We start from the raw sequence: 14887 nt of genomic DNA, 5'->3' as shown, positions 1-14887 counted from the left end.
GCCACTTGAGAGGGTGGGGGTGAGGGTCACATATGTCTGAATACCCCATTTTTTTGGCCGGCTTGCCTGGGCGTATATGGTAAAAAAATGCTCGATTAACGAGCAGCCCGAGCTCATGCACCAGATGCGCAGTGCCGCGGAATTGTCGGCTGCAGCTTTATCAACAACCTGCGTAATAGTTTCACAAATGTGCTGGCTGAAATGTTTAATTCGCGAAGTGCTCGCTAAGCGACTCACTTTAGCGGAATGTTTCATGTGCGTTGTGCTCGTGCTCGGAGCGGGCGTCGCTATAAACATAAAATCTGGTGATGTGGCTCTTGGATCCCTCTTCCACTCAGTCCGGGCTACACTACAATAGGATATATTAAATAACTGCTTAATTAGCCATTACAGAAGAAACGTTTCAATTCAGTAATTGAGGACCAAAACTCGTATTAATAAATAAAAAAAACTTCTCTAAACAAAATCGTCTGCGGTGCTAAGTCAGTAAGAAAACTTTATTTCGAATCAGAACGATTCGCGTCCTGCGAATTAGTAGGCTGGGGCAGCGGCCGAGGTTACGGCCAAGAGTTACTGCCTGCCGGCGGCTTCCTTGGCCCACTGGGCTGCCAAGAGTTGGTCTTCCAGGTTCGAGCTGAGCAGCGCTGCCGACCATCGCGTGCAGAGGCTGTCGAAGAAGGTGTCACTCTGTCTTGCATTAGTCCCAGGCATTCCCATAGCATGCACGTGTTCTAGCATGGCTCTGGTGCCACACACTTTGCATCTATCTGTTGTGTATATATCTGAATAAATAGCGTGCATTAGTGTCAGACTCTTGTATGATTTGTTTTATAGTTCTCGCCACCGGACAGCTTGCGATCTGCTGAGTTGTATATGGACTGGTGGGTAAGTGTACCTCCTCATATTGTAATGGCTAGTGATGTCATTGAATCTGGTCATTCTGTCTTCCCATTCCCATAGTTTGGAGGGCCTTGTCGAGGGGTCTACGCTCATCGCAGCTAGGAAAGGGAGTCCTCGAGCTACACTGTGCGCCGCCGCGTTAGGTTTGTCCTTTCCCGTTTAATCGGGGGTGTGGGCTGGTATCCATAGGATTTGGACGCATCTGTCTTCCCTTGTTGTTTTGCCTTTTCTGAGTATGTGTAGCTCCTCAGGTGAGATCCGGCCGTTGGCGAAGTTGCATACTGCCGGCTGGGAATCGCGGATTATATAGTATGCATTGGTTTGTGCTAGGCGCTTCCTCCGCGGTTTCGATGCGTGTCGTGTTTACAGACAAGCTTGTGTAGCTTTGTCTGTTGTGGTTAAATACTGCTGCTCTATTCTGTTCCCAACATTGTGGCAGTGCCACAGCTCGGGTAATCGCGGGTGCTATAGACACTTTTCATGCTTACAAACAGTGTTCCCAGAAGACTTCCGGTTAAGCCCTCAGTAGCGGCATATGTTACAATAGCCTATAAACTTATAGGACCCTCCAGCTGGCACCAGTTTTGCTGCAGAGTTGGAACTTATAACAGGTGAATTGTAGTGTTAAGTGCAACAAAAAAGCCCCTACATGAACTTGATGATCAGCGCATGTTCCTTATATCTGAAAACACCAAGAATATGTGCCTGGAGTATACTATGCGACAAAATACTTCTTTTTTCTTGGCTAACTGGACTGTCGAAGTTCCCTGGGGTCATGAACGCACTGCTGCCACATCGCGGATGCAAAAGGTCTATAACGTAAAGCCATTCCAAACTTTTCTAGTTCAAGGACCCTATAACATAAAACTGAACATATAACATCAACATAAACTATAACATACAACATAAAGGTGCAGCGATGGCGTAGTGGTAGAGCATCCGCCTCGCGCGCGAGAGGACCATGGTTCGAATCCTGGTGCAGCGCCAATTTTCCACCGGACTAGAAAAAATATCCGCATGTTGATAGACTTGTAAACACGTCCAGGAATTCTGGACATTTTCCTTCGGAACTTCACAGCAACGCAGAAGTAGAATTCGATGGGAAATTTTTTTTTCAAAATTATATTTCAGAATATCGGCTGAGGGTCAAAAAGCTTCAACTGACTACAGCAAGAGGGTAGCCCCTTCTAACAACATATGTACTTTGGCACTTATATCGGTTTCCATTGGGCGAACCGGATCACTTGAAACTGCGCTCAAAGTGCTCTCGCGAGTTCCAGCGCCTACCATTGGTCGAACAGGAGTGCGAGCGTCGTGTTTCAATGGCAGAGGAGGCGCGCTTTGACGGCGCCGAGAGCAGCCGAGAGCAGTCCGAGGTGCTCCGTCGTCAGCGGCGGAGTAGCAGGGAGAACGAAGGAAGTCACATGCCTTTTTTGACGTCACTTCTGGTTTCATCCCCGGGAAAGCCGTGGAAAAATGGCGGACGGTGGTAGCGGTGATAGTCGGCCGGTGCCAGCAAGCGTAATGGCAGTAGCTAAGCGCTGCCGTCTGGACGAAGAGTTGTTGTTGCTGTTTGATGAAGACAGCAGCTGTAGCATAGATTCGAGCACAAGCTCCTCTACGGACAGCAGCGGCGACGACGAGGACTTAGCATTGTATGAGCAGATGTTCGAGCAGCTTTTTACCCCGCCGGAGAAGCGACCGAAGGTCGAGTCGTATGTGGAAAAAGCGGTCGCCGCTTATTCGGACGAAGAGGTGAGTTGTGGCATCCTACTTAGAACCTGTAATCAATAACCAACCTGCGTTTTCTTCTTTGTACCTCACTAGTTTCGCAGGAATTTCCGACTTTCACGGTCGGCTGCAGATTCCCTTGCTGCTGAGTTCGCGAAATCGCCGCACTACCCTTCAAGAACTGATCGTGGAGGCCTGCCCCCAAAGTCGCCTCATGAGCATGTGCTGTCTTTTTTGTGGTGAGATATCGAAATAAACGTTAATAAGGTATCTTGTTGAGCTAATTGGTGCATCAATCACTTAAAACCGGCCTTAGAGAAGAACCAGACACAAGGAAGAAACACACAGACGTGTATGAAACTGCTCGTTCATGTTTGTGTGTTTCTTCCTTGTGTCTGGTTCTTCTCTGCTGCTGGTTTTAAGTGATAACATATTGAAATTATTTACTAATAAAGTGAGAAGAGTTGTGATTTAGGATGAGTGATTGGAGGCATCTGATGACAAAAGCGTCACGGTACATCTAACCTGGCGCGAAGCATGAAATTGAATGCACTAATACACTGCGTGAGGGTTTACCAACCGATTTCTCGAATGCTTATGATGGCTGGAAATTGCTTTTACAGGTCACTGCTCTTCTGCATGCGAACGGCTCAAGGGCTCAATCTTCCCACCTGTGAATGTAAATGGGTTTAATCACACTTAATTCAGTGTGCCCAGTTTTTTTTTGTTTCTGCTCTTGCCTATGGTTTTAAAGGTATTTCAGGGGGAAAATACCGCATGGCTGTACCAAAGGTGCCTGATGAACACATGTGAAGCTTTTTCAGACAATTGGGCAGATGCAAATTTTTCCTATACTTCGCTGCAATGCTTGATGGTAACATGAGATGCTAGTTTAACAATTTCGCATTATTAAAAATTATCCCATTTTTTGCAGGTATGCTGCCAATAAATCCTGCAAACGGGATGTCGCAGGGCGATTTGAGGTTGGGGAAGGCACGCATCACAGGATGATGTACCGCGTCATGGCGTTTCTTCTGGACATCACACCCCGCATCGTGACCTTCCCAGATGACTTGCAGAAGCTTGCTAATGCGTTTGAACAGGTGACCAAAAATTCTCTACTTCTGATTTGCGCCGTGCATAGACTTTGACGTTAATCAAAACAGCATGTCACTTGACATCTATATTACCCTTTAAAGCTGTCTTTTCCTTCACGAAACACTTGTAACTCTGAATGTTTTTTGTTATACTTGTGCATGCTTACACGCTAATAATTTGATCTTTGTTATCACTAGGCTGTAATAATTTTTTTCACTATCTCTTTGTGTGTTCTGCTGCTAATGTATTGTTGGGGGACAGGGGCTCCTCAAGCCGTCCTAGAACGGCTTTTTCCTTGGCCTCCTGTACACCCTGGTGTATGAATAAAAAGCCTGAATGAACGAACTGTGGATGCATTTCATGCCTTTCTGCACATGTAACAATGTCAATGGCTGTATGTTGCTACGAGGGGACTTAAAATACCTAACTAAATAAAATACACATCTATACACTACATATAATTTGGATGTCAATGTTCTGAACTCCTGTCACTGAGCATTAGCTGCAGTCTCTACACACATTGCCCTAATGCTGTGATTGCTTTGCTGCATGCATGTGTATGCCAGTAAGGTTTTGGCATCCGGCAAACAATGCTTCCATATTAGTGAGGGCCATTGTTTTAATATTACTGTGTGAACATTAGGCTTGTCGGTCATGCTGGGCAAAATCCAGGCCATCATCATTTGTAAACGTGTTTAGCAGACTGTTACAACCATATAAAGCCAACAGCCAAGGAAAGCATGGGGGAAATGAGCTGTGTTTGAAGCTGAAATGAGAAAAAAAGGAGGATAAAGAAAAGGGGAGGAAGGAGGATGGAAAAATAACTTGCCACCGATGAGAGCCGAGGCCACGACCTCCACATTATGCATGTGTTGTAAATGAATTGTGCTATAATGACGGCTATCAATCCGGCTTCTCGTAACATTTTTTTTTCATCTTCCAGGTTTCAGGGTTTCCAGACACCATTGGCTGCATTGACGGGAGCTATATTCCTGTTAGGTGCCCTGCTGGTAAGGTGCGGTCAGTGTACGTGAATAGGCACCATTACCAATCCTTGACGCTGCAAGGGATATGTGATAACCGGAAGAGGTTCCTTGATACCAGCACTGGTGCACCTAGTAAAATTCACGACTCTAGGATCTTTCGGCTTTCAAACATTTCGAAGGAATTGCCTCAACTCTGTGCTGGGAAATACCACATTCTTGGGGACGCTGCATACCCATCTCGAGAGTTTTTGATGACTCCCATTCGAGAGTATGGAAGCCTGGATGCCTCTGACAAGGCATTTAACACCAACCTTTCATCCACCCGTGTGCTAATTGAAAACGCATTTGGGGAATTGAAGGGTAGATTTAGGCAGCTACAGCGTTTGGACCTCATGACTGTAGATAACATGTCAAAATTTATTCTCTCTTGATGTGTCCTTCACAACGTCTGCATGGCAACGGGGAATCATTACATAGTCTACTTGAGGACATGCGTCTGAGCTCCCAGGTTAACAATGATCAGAGCCCTACTGCAGATGAAGTCTACAGCGGAACATCTAGAGAAGAGAGCCTCTCACGGGTACTTGCAGAAGTTAAACGAGAAAAAATTAAGTCCAAGATTGGACTGAAGAGGAGGTACCCACAAAGCCTGTAGTGGTGCAAACACAGGGCTAAACATATGTTCAAAGCAATGCTTCGTGATGACCATGCACAGAAGCGTTTTTGTCTTGCACGAAATAAACACTCATAAAAACATGTTCATCCAAAGTGTACTGTTTTATTGCTTGAGCCCTAAGGCCTCACGGATGAGCTAAAGTTTATCTCCGTGCATCTTGCGACGTTCCTGGCGTTCTTGAATGCGCTCAGCTTGCCGCTCAGCACGCCTCTTCTCCTTTTCTTCTCTCTTTTCCCTTTGAGATATTCGCTCTGCGCAATTATAGCCCTCATTTGATAAAAAAAAATTGCATCTGCTGCATACGACTAGTACTGGCATGGCATTCCCTTTTCCTCACCTCTGTTGACCCTTTCATACTTTCACCACTTTCTGAATTGCTTGACGGAGCACTGGACATTTCAGGCACAGGTGAAAGTAGATCGGCTGAGCTGTCACAGCTTGATGACTTTGACTTGTGGGTCACTGCAAAAGAGTCCCTTTGAATCTCTGGCTCGAGACTGTCATCAATGCTTTAGCTTTTTTGCATTTCATCGTGAAATGAGACAGGATGAGGTGAAGCACCTGATTTGTTGTTGTTGTCACTTGCCCCTTTCTTCTGCCTCATTACTGTTTAATAGCGATTTGCACACTGCTGTGGCGTTTTGTTACATCCAAGAACCTCAGCCACATCCTGTGAAACCTGCTTAAAAAGCATCGTTTTGTTTTTAAACTTACTGAATGGGCCCACCTGCGGAAAGTACTTGTAATAGCAATCTAATAGCAGTTTGGTTTCTCCTGGTGTCCGCTTGGGAGCTGAAATATAAATGCGGATACTTTACTAAACACGTCGAATTCGTCAAGCAAAGCAGGCAGCACAAGTTCGACACTAAATACAAAAACAGCGCTGAGACAGGACAACTGAGGAGGAGAGGCGCGTTTTGATGAATGAGGACAAGCGCTGTCTCACTCCTCTTGCAGCGCCGTTTTTGTATTCAAAGATGTACCAACAGCTCAATTTTCCGTTTTACAAGCTGACCTCCGCCGCCTCTTTTCACTTCTGGCGCTGGCTGCGGTCCCCTCTCGCCCACGTCCGACGCAGCGGTGTTCTCTGCAAGTGAACATAAAAGTTGCAGCTGTAAAAAATCTACCGAGGTGCCTACGCTGTGCGACCTGAAATGATAAGGCATTTTTTTTCTTCAGATTACTAAGCGTCTGATGTTTGCGACGGAAGAAGCATGTCATCAGCCCTTGCTGTGGGCAAAAATAAGGAGGCTTGCTTTGATTGGTCAGATGCTGCACAGTAAAGCAGGCATATACAGTAATCTGAAGCTTCAACAGACAGGAGTGACTGTAAACCGCAGATTCCAGTAGAGCAAGGAGGTGCGGCATTATCACGAGTAATGTTACAGTACGAATATTACCGGCTGCGTTCTCACCCGTTGTTGCCTCACACGCCGCGACGTCCCCGTCCGTTATCCTCCATTCGCCGCAAAAAATGGTAAGTGATAAAAGAAATTAATGAAAAGAATCCTCAAATATGTCCCCATGCATATAGTTATTGTCGCTTACCGTCGGGTATCTCGCCAACGTTCTCAGGAGTGGCCAAGGCATCGATGACAGCTGTGGTGAGCACAAAATGAGACTGACGCTGCTATCTTTCACAGCTTATTTCTGGGAGAGACGACGCTTACCTGATGCTGCGGGTAGCGGTGACTCCTTTATCATGGTCATGAACAGCCGTTGTGCTTCTTCACCCATAGTCATGCTAAACACAGCGACCAACGCAAGGCCGCCACCGAATATGCTGCGCGCGCGCGACGGAATGCAGGCGGCAACGAGAGCGCGGGAAAAGTTCGGTCGCGTGACTCCTGACGTCACATCTGTTCCAGTCGCGAGACGTGAACCCGCGTTCCCGCTGCTCCCGTGCGCTGCGCTGTCTGCTCGCTGCGTCGCTGCTCTTGCTCCTGTTCGCCCAATGGAAACCTGTATTAGTCAGAATATTGGTGGTGCGTTAAAGCAGTTAAAACAGGTCAGACAGGGGCGGTGAAGTCCCACTACAGGAGGAAATCGTTTTGCACCCTCCCGCCAGAGGGCACAATGACTTGAAGAAGCGCCAAATTTAAACCATAAGGCAGTTTATTACAGTTGGCATTGAGAAGGTAATGGCAATTCGATTATGGGGTTTTACATTCCAAATCTCCGGGGATTCCGGAGATTTGGACCACCTGGGGTTCTTTAACGTGTACCTAAATCTAAGCACACGGGTGTTTTCGCATTTCACCCCCATCGATATGTGGCCGCCGTGGCCAAGGTAATGCTAGAGGGAGTGTTATGCAGCCTGTTAGCACGCGCAGGTTTTTGAGAAGCAGCCGAGATGGTACAGAGTGATTATGCGTGGGCATGTCATGAGCGCGCCTCGATATAGTTGTATGCGCCTGTGCGCTCTGTGTATGAATGTACGGCCATGTGCCTCCGTATTTGCGTTTGCATGCGCACGAGTGCGTGTATGCGTGTGTGAGCGTTCGCGGCGTGTGTGCGTGCTCGTGTGTGCGCGCCAACAAATGTGTGCGTGTTTGTGTGCGCATGGATGCCTGTGCATGCGTATAGTGTGTGTGTGTGTGTGTGTGTGTGTGTGTGTGTGTGTGTGTGTGTGTGTGTGTGTGTGTGTGTGTGTGCGTATGACGGATGGAGAGAGAGCACGTGCGTGTGAGGGAGAGCACGTTTGTGTGCGATGGAGGCAGAAAGTGTGTGTGTGTGCGAGGGAGAAAGAGCATGTGTATGCGCGAGGAAGAGAGAGACTGTGCGTGTGTTTGCGTGCGAGGGGAGAGTGTGTGTGCGTGCTAGTGCCTCCATATCTGTACAGTAAAAGCTCGTTAATTCGAACCCCAAGGGGTAGCCGCTTCAGTTCGAATTAATGAAAGTTCGAACTAACGAAAGTGAAGGAGAGCAACAGTACACTGCGATTTGGAAGCAGTAGGGCATGTCAGAAATTTGGCGTGTCAGAAAGTGATGGCGTGTGCCGCGGGCACACGCCATCTTGAAGTCGAAGCTCTGGGTCCGACTGTGCCACACTACCGATGTCCACCGAAACGAACGTTAGCCGAGGCTTAACACCATCACAATGAATCGCGATGGCCGATACCTCCTAAGCTGAAAACAGACGTGCACAACCGATGAAGACTTCCGAGACAAAGACGCTGAACATGTGAAAGTGGCGAAGGCCCTGATTCGTTGGTTCTTGATTGCAAGCGCAGCTGCGACGTACTTGATTCGCTGTGTTACGATGGCGCTTGCCGTGCCATCTCCGCACAACATTAGCAGCTGTACAAGATTTGCAAAGCCTCCGAGTTTCGCAATGGGCATGAAGTCTCGGAGGTTACGTAGAACGGAGAGGCGACAGCCGCCACTGCCTTCTGGGTGGCCCCGCGTCGGTTAGATTTTTTTCTAATTTTGCCTTCTGTCGCCGTTCTCTCCGTTTCGGAGGCAATGCAGCCTTGTGTGTAGGCAGTAGGCGCGTTTCTCTGGCCGTGTGCCAGGCGAGCGTAGTTCGAATTATCCGTGAGGGAACCTTCTCGCGTTCGAATTAACGGACTTTTTAATACATACAGTTCTGTGGAGCTTGGCTGGACCAAATCGTACGGTTCGAATTATCCATAAATTCGAATTATTGAAGTTCGAATTAACGAGCTTTCACTGTATATGCTTGCACGAGAGTGCGTGTATGCGTGTGTGAGCGTTCGTGGTGTGTGTGCATGCCTGCATCTGCGTGTTAGTGCATGTGTGCGTGCGCTTGCATGCTTGCGGCGCATGCATGGCGGCGTGTGAATGTGCACGTGTGCGACCGTGAGTATTTGTCTTTCAGCATGCGGACAAAAGTGCACGTGTTGGTGTGCGCATGGATATAGGTGCGTGCGATGGAGAGAGCGTATGAGTGCTTGTGAGGAAGAGAGTGTGTGCTCGTGCGAGGAAGAGAGAGTGCGTATGTGTGCTTGCGAGGGTGTTTGTGTGTTTTCGGGTGTGAGTGAACATTTTCCTGCTTACACCTACTCTTGGAAACAAACGCGGTGTGGAGAGCATTAAAACCCATGTTTAAATCCTCGAGACAAGAACGAATGACACTGCATTTGTAGCATTATCTCTTTCTTAAAGCGAAACCCACAAAAAACATGCGCCTGTGACGTCAGTATTGCCGCCCTTGGCTGGCACGGCTCCGTAAGAAGCTGCCAAGCAGTTCAACTTCGTTATCTTGCTTCCGTTGGTGGCAGCGCATTGCCATGAGAGCAATGACGCGCTAAATCTGCACTATCATTCAATCATGCATGGTTTCTCTGACCAAGCACGCTTTCGGCAGCGCACGTTCGTTGCTACATTGACATTTCAACTTTAAATGGCTTGCCATAGAGAAAGGAATTGAACAAGAGCGGACACTCGGCGAAAATTGGAAACAGGAAACACGTCACGCTATAGTATTCACATCGATGAATCGGGGCCGCGAGCATAAAAAACAAGGATGCGAAATGAGATTAACAGAAATTGTTTTATTCAATTTATTCTTTAAATTAAATTAAATTAAACTTTGCGGCTTACTTTCGTTGCCTAGCGATAGGCGAACTGGCGAATGACGAGCCAGATGTATGCGTCATTCGTCAGACACACCACCGAAGCGAGAGAGACCGGGCGCGAATCTGAACGTTGGACTGTTCGGGCACCCGTCTACGTGTTTTTCTATTTTGGGATTTAGCCTGGTTTGGTGGCCTCCCGGCGAATTATTGCGTTCTTTCGGAACTTCGACGTGGCAGCACTGCACTATTGGACTACGGCAAGGTGAGAAACTTTGTTCGACAGTCTGCGACGCACTTCAAGCAATTAGGCTTACTGCCCGGCAACTAGAGTCTTGTGACGCAGTTAACGAAAAACAGCGTGGCCGTCGTGGAGCAGTTAATTTGAATTAATGAATCGTACTGGGAGATGTTTGCGACGCTTCCTATAAGCCCCTATATTATTTTAACTAATTTCGGTAGTTTTCGGGCACGTGCGTCAGCATCTGCTTCTCCTGCTTCTCTACATGATTAAGGTCGAGAACTTGCTTCAATCGTGAAGATGTCGGCACCATTCGACGGCTAAAGTTGCAAGGATTCCGCCGATACCAAGTTTTCAACGGTGGGTGGACATTTTCCCAATCGCTCGAGGACCTTTCTGTGCGACCTCTGCCCGGCAGAGGCTTGGTGGGCGAGCTCAGCGCGGTTCCGCGCGCTCAAGCCACGATGTCTACAGCTATGCAAATCACCGTTGACGGTGAGGATATCTCTCCCGACGAAGTCAATGAAAGCGCTGGCTGGACCACGGCATTACACAAGCGAAAACCCATCATCCAGGACCCGCTCGGGCAGGGCGGCCGAGTCACCGACATGCGACGTGGCGGGAATAAAAGCCAGGCTACGGCGAGTGTCAAGACACGGCTAACGACTGCTTCGAGATTGCCTCGCCTACCGAAAGAGCATGTTCGAATCATAATCCGTCCCCGTGGAGGACTGGACATCAAGAAGATGGGCCACTTCAGAGCTGCCCAAGCCCTCACTACCGCTGCTAGACTTACGGAGGCGGATACGGCGGAGGATATTATCTGTCCGAACGTGGTGCAAAACATATTGGTGGCAAGCACGCCATCAAAACGCAACGCCATGGCCTACGCCGATGTGAAAGCTTTACTCATTGGACAAGCAAGCTACGAAGTTAGTACATATATCGCAGCCCCCGAAAACTCATGCAAGGGAGTTATTCGTGACATTGATCCCACCATCGATCGAGAGGAGCTCAAACGCCTTATCATTCAACCCAAGAACCCAAGCGCCCTCGAGGTGAGACGAATCAAGAACACAAGCACTGTAGTCATCCTGTTTGATGGACTCAAAGTCCCGGACTACGTAAAATGCGGTCCCAGTTTAATCAAATGCTCACTCTATCGCAGACAAACTGACGTTTGCTATGCATGTGGAAAGCTTGGCCATAGAGGTGACGTTTGCCCAGCCCCTGAAAATGCCATCTGCCGCGGCTGTGGTGCGAGCAACCCGGACGATAAGCACGAATGTACACCGAAGTGCACCCTTTGCGGAGGCCCTCATCTCACGGCTGACAGATCCTGCAAGCAAAGGTTCCAAATTCCGTTTGTAGTTAGGCAACGGAGAAGAGAACGGCGCAACCGCGACCAATCCAAACAACCAACTGGGTCGCCAATGCCTCTCAAGCCGGCCCTCAGCAGCTCGCACAGATCCAGGAGCCGATCCCGAGACCCTGGCGGCGAGGATAGCGGCTACCAGGACCGTGTCCCTTCTAGGGGTCGCTCGACGGAACGCTCGTCTTCCAGAGGCCGCAAGGTCCCCGGGACCCGCTCCCGCTCCAGAGGCCACTCTCGTTCCAGGGGGCCTGCAGTTCAGATTCAGGAGCCTGCTCATCGTGGTACCACATGGGCTGACCGGGTCAAGGAATCACCGCAAAAGGTAACGGGGGGTCAATCGCCAGAGCACGACAGGATTGCACAATTAGAAAGAGAAAACGCTTCGTTAAAATACGCTATGGAGCAGCTCAAAGCAGAAATTGCAGAGCTAAAGAAAGCCAGCAAGCGAGAGTCAGTTCAACCCAGTCAGGCCCCTGCAGTAGAAACGCCCATGGAGATCCCCGTAGCGGAACCGACTGCCAGCAAGCAAGCCAGCAAGCGAGAGTCAGTTCAACCCAGTCAGGCCTCTGCTGTAGAAACGCCCATGGAGATCCCCGTAGCGGAACCGACTGCCAATGGTTTACCCAAAAAGAGGGCGCTGGCAGTTCATGCCTCAGACAAGAGCGCCAGCGTTCGAAAATTGGAAAAAACGATAGATAAAATTGATGAATCCCTCGAAAAAGTCCAAATTGTTATTGACAAACTTGCGGAGGCGGTCAAAGCACTAGGAATCAGATGCGATAATCTGGAACGCCACGTTTCTACAATGGCTTCAGTTACACCGTTGGAAAAAGTGAATGACACCGACACTGAAAGGTCGGCAGCGGCTGCGCTCCGCAGCATTTTATAATACTAGCTATCTACTACGTCCCACCATGGCGGCACATCACAAAGTAATTAACATCTGGCAGTGGAACTGTAGGGGATTCCATCGTAAAAGGAACGTCCTCCAACAGTTCATTCGGACCCACTCGGAAAAGCCACATGTAATATTATTACAAGAAACGCTCACGGATAAGGTCACCCTTCCAGGCTATAAATCGCATACCCAATATGCTGATGGGAAGAGGGGAATAAGCACATTAGTCTCGAACAAATGTGCGTTCATAGCCCACGATCTGAATCTGCAATCCAATAAGGTTGAACACTCGCTTGTTGAAATAATCCCCAGCGGACCATTTAAGACAAGTATCTTTATACTTAACATATACAGTACACCCAAAGACCTCAGGCAAAGATTCGCGGCAATTATTAACAGGGCTACAAGCAAGGCCAAGACATTTCCACTCCTGGTGGCCGGAGACTTCAACGCTCCGCATCCAGCATGGGGGTACCAACAAGCTAACCGCAAGGGCGTTGACCTATGGCAAACTACAGTCAATAATCACCTCACGCTTATAACAGATCCGGCTTTTCCGACCAGGATTGGCAACTCCTGCTCTAGGGATACCACACCCGATCTCTTTTTCATACGGAATGTGGAATCGGCATCTTGGTCCAACCTCCAAGTTGACCTTGGCAGTGATCACAACATCCTGGCCACCTGCGTCAACGTGAAAAGCGGGGACCTCAAAGAGTTCATTATTACAGATTGGGATTACTTTCGCAAGATTCGGGAAGAGCGAGCACAAACGCATGACTCAGCACTTAGCCTCGAGCAGTGGGCTGAACAGTTAAAGGAGGACATCAGCGCGGCGACAAAGAAAATCCAGACTGAACTGGAGGTGGACAGGATGGACAGCCGCCTCGCTCATCTTCTAGAAGCTAAGACGTCACTTTTGAAACGATGGAAAGGGCAGAAACTCAACCGAAGGCTCCGAAAAAAGATCGCGGAGCTCAACAGAACTATAGAAGATCACTGCCAAACCTTGAGCAGACAACAGTGGGATGAGGTCTGCAATTCTGTGGATGGCCAGATGAGAGTTGGAGCTAAATGGAACCTACTCAAGCATCTGCTGGATGATACCAATACCAAGTCAAACCAAAGACAAGTGATAGCGAAGGTTCTACACCAGGCATCACAATCAGAGACATTGCAGACCATACTCGACAGATTAGCTCGCAAGTATCTGCCACTGGGCAACTCGAGTGACGAAGACTATCCCCCCTACAAAGGCTCATCTTGCCCCGAGCTAGATAACCCCTTCAAGGCATGCGAGGTAAGGGAAGCTCTCCAGCATCTAAATGGCAGGTCTGCCCCTGGTCCTGATGGCATCCCCAACCGCGCCCTCCTAAACCTGGACGACTGCTCTATAGAATGGTTGACAGAGGAGATTAATGGAATATGGGAACGAGGGGTTGTCCCGGAGTCCTGGAAAATGGCCTCGGTCATCCTCATTCCAAAGCCTGGAAGACCCCCGAGTCTCTCAAACCTCAGACCCATTTCCCTCACGTCCTGCGTGGGGAAAGTAGCGGAACATGTCATACACAATCGGATTTCTAAGCACATCGAGAAACAAGGATTGTTTCCGTACAACATGATCGGCTTTCGTCCGGCCCTGTCAACGCAAGACGTCATGAAACTCATCAAATGTCAAATCATTGACAACACCACAAGAGATATAAGAGGCATCCTAGGCTTAGACCTAGAGAAAGCCTTTGATAATGTATCCCATGCTCACATTCTGAACTCCATCTCAGAGCTCAATTTGGGAGACGCCTTCCACAGATACATCAGCTCGTTCCTACGGGATCGCAAGGCCACGCTCAAAATCGGTGACCTCAAGTCCGACAATTTCAGTTTGGGCCCCAGAGGCACGCCACAAGGTGCGGTAGTCTCACCACTGCTTTTTAACATCGCCATGACGAAATTATCGCAAAGACTCTCCAACATAGAAGGGATCAATCATACGCTCTACGCTGATGACATCACAATCTGGTGCACCGGAGGAAGCGAGGGAGCTGTTGAATTAGGCTTACAGGAGGCTGTAGATCAAACAGAGATGTACCTGGAAAATACGGGGCTTAGATGCTCCCCGAGCAAGTCTGAGCTCCTCCTCTACAGGCCAGTCAGGAGAGGCCCCAAACCTAGAGGATGGAAACCGTTGTCTGAAATAAACATCAAACTCCACACTAAAAGCGGCTGTACCATCCCCAGAGTAGACACCATTCGGGTCCTTGGCATGTTCATCGAATCGAATGGCAGTAATAATACTACGCTCAACAAGCTGACAGCCAAGACTGAGAACATGATGAGACTCATCAACAGAGTCTCGAATAGGCGTGGAGGCTTAAAGGAAGACAACCTCCTCCGGTTGTTCCACGCCTTCCTCATGAGTCATATTGTTTATGTGGCCGCCATGC

The 14887-nt window shown here is 48.7% G+C and overlaps 2 protein-coding genes across 2 annotated transcripts; one reads left to right on the top strand and one right to left on the bottom strand.

Moving 5' to 3' along the window:
• The first annotated feature begins 2144 nt into the window (after positions 1 to 2144).
• LOC135910884 (putative nuclease HARBI1) lies at positions 2145 to 5408 on the top strand. Its single transcript, XM_065442949.2, has 4 exons — positions 2145 to 2655; positions 2728 to 2870; positions 3566 to 3734; positions 4673 to 5408. The coding sequence occupies exons 1-4, from the start codon at positions 2377 to 2379 to the stop codon at positions 5144 to 5146; spliced, it is 1065 nt and encodes a 354-aa protein (XP_065299021.2). The 5' UTR covers positions 2145 to 2376; the 3' UTR covers positions 5147 to 5408.
• Positions 5409 to 5507: 99 nt separating this feature from the next.
• LOC135910885 (uncharacterized) lies at positions 5508 to 7186 on the bottom strand. The gene is made up of 6 exons (XM_070528785.1): positions 7062 to 7186; positions 6940 to 6990; positions 6407 to 6478; positions 6106 to 6183; positions 5729 to 5853; positions 5508 to 5642 (listed from the first exon to the last, which is right to left on the bottom strand). The coding sequence occupies exons 1-6, from the start codon at positions 7132 to 7134 to the stop codon at positions 5508 to 5510; spliced, it is 534 nt and encodes a 177-aa protein (XP_070384886.1). The 5' UTR covers positions 7135 to 7186.
• Positions 7187 to 14887: the final 7701 nt, after the last annotated feature.

This window comes from Dermacentor albipictus, unplaced genomic scaffold, assembly GCF_038994185.2.
Source record: "Dermacentor albipictus isolate Rhodes 1998 colony unplaced genomic scaffold, USDA_Dalb.pri_finalv2 scaffold_14, whole genome shotgun sequence".
Lineage (NCBI taxonomy): Eukaryota > Metazoa > Arthropoda > Arachnida > Ixodida > Ixodidae > Dermacentor > Dermacentor albipictus.
This window is presented reverse-complemented; position numbering and strand designations above follow the sequence as displayed.

What these genes read in the sequence shown, in the direction of transcription:
- LOC135910885 (XM_070528785.1), bottom strand. Translation starts at nt 7,134, where the DNA reads ATGACTATGGGTGAAGAAGCACAACGGCTGTTCATGACCATGATAAAG. An exon ending in TCCGCAGGTGGGCCCATTCA is followed by an intron (nt 5,854 to 6,105) that starts GTAAGTTTAAAA and finishes ACTCTTTTGCAG; the next exon opens with TGACCCACAAGTCAAAGTCA. An exon ending in GTATGAAAGGGTCAACAGAG is followed by an intron (nt 5,643 to 5,728) that starts GTGAGGAAAAGG and finishes ATAATTGCGCAG; the next exon opens with AGCGAATATCTCAAAGGGAA.
- LOC135910884 (XM_065442949.2), top strand. Translation starts at nt 2,377, where the DNA reads ATGGCGGACGGTGGTAGCGGTGATAGTCGGCCGGTGCCAGCAAGCGTA. An exon ending in CATGTGCTGTCTTTTTTGTG is followed by an intron (nt 2,871 to 3,565) that starts GTGAGATATCGA and finishes CATTTTTTGCAG; the next exon opens with GTATGCTGCCAATAAATCCT. An exon ending in TTGCTAATGCGTTTGAACAG is followed by an intron (nt 3,735 to 4,672) that starts GTGACCAAAAAT and finishes TTCATCTTCCAG; the next exon opens with GTTTCAGGGTTTCCAGACAC.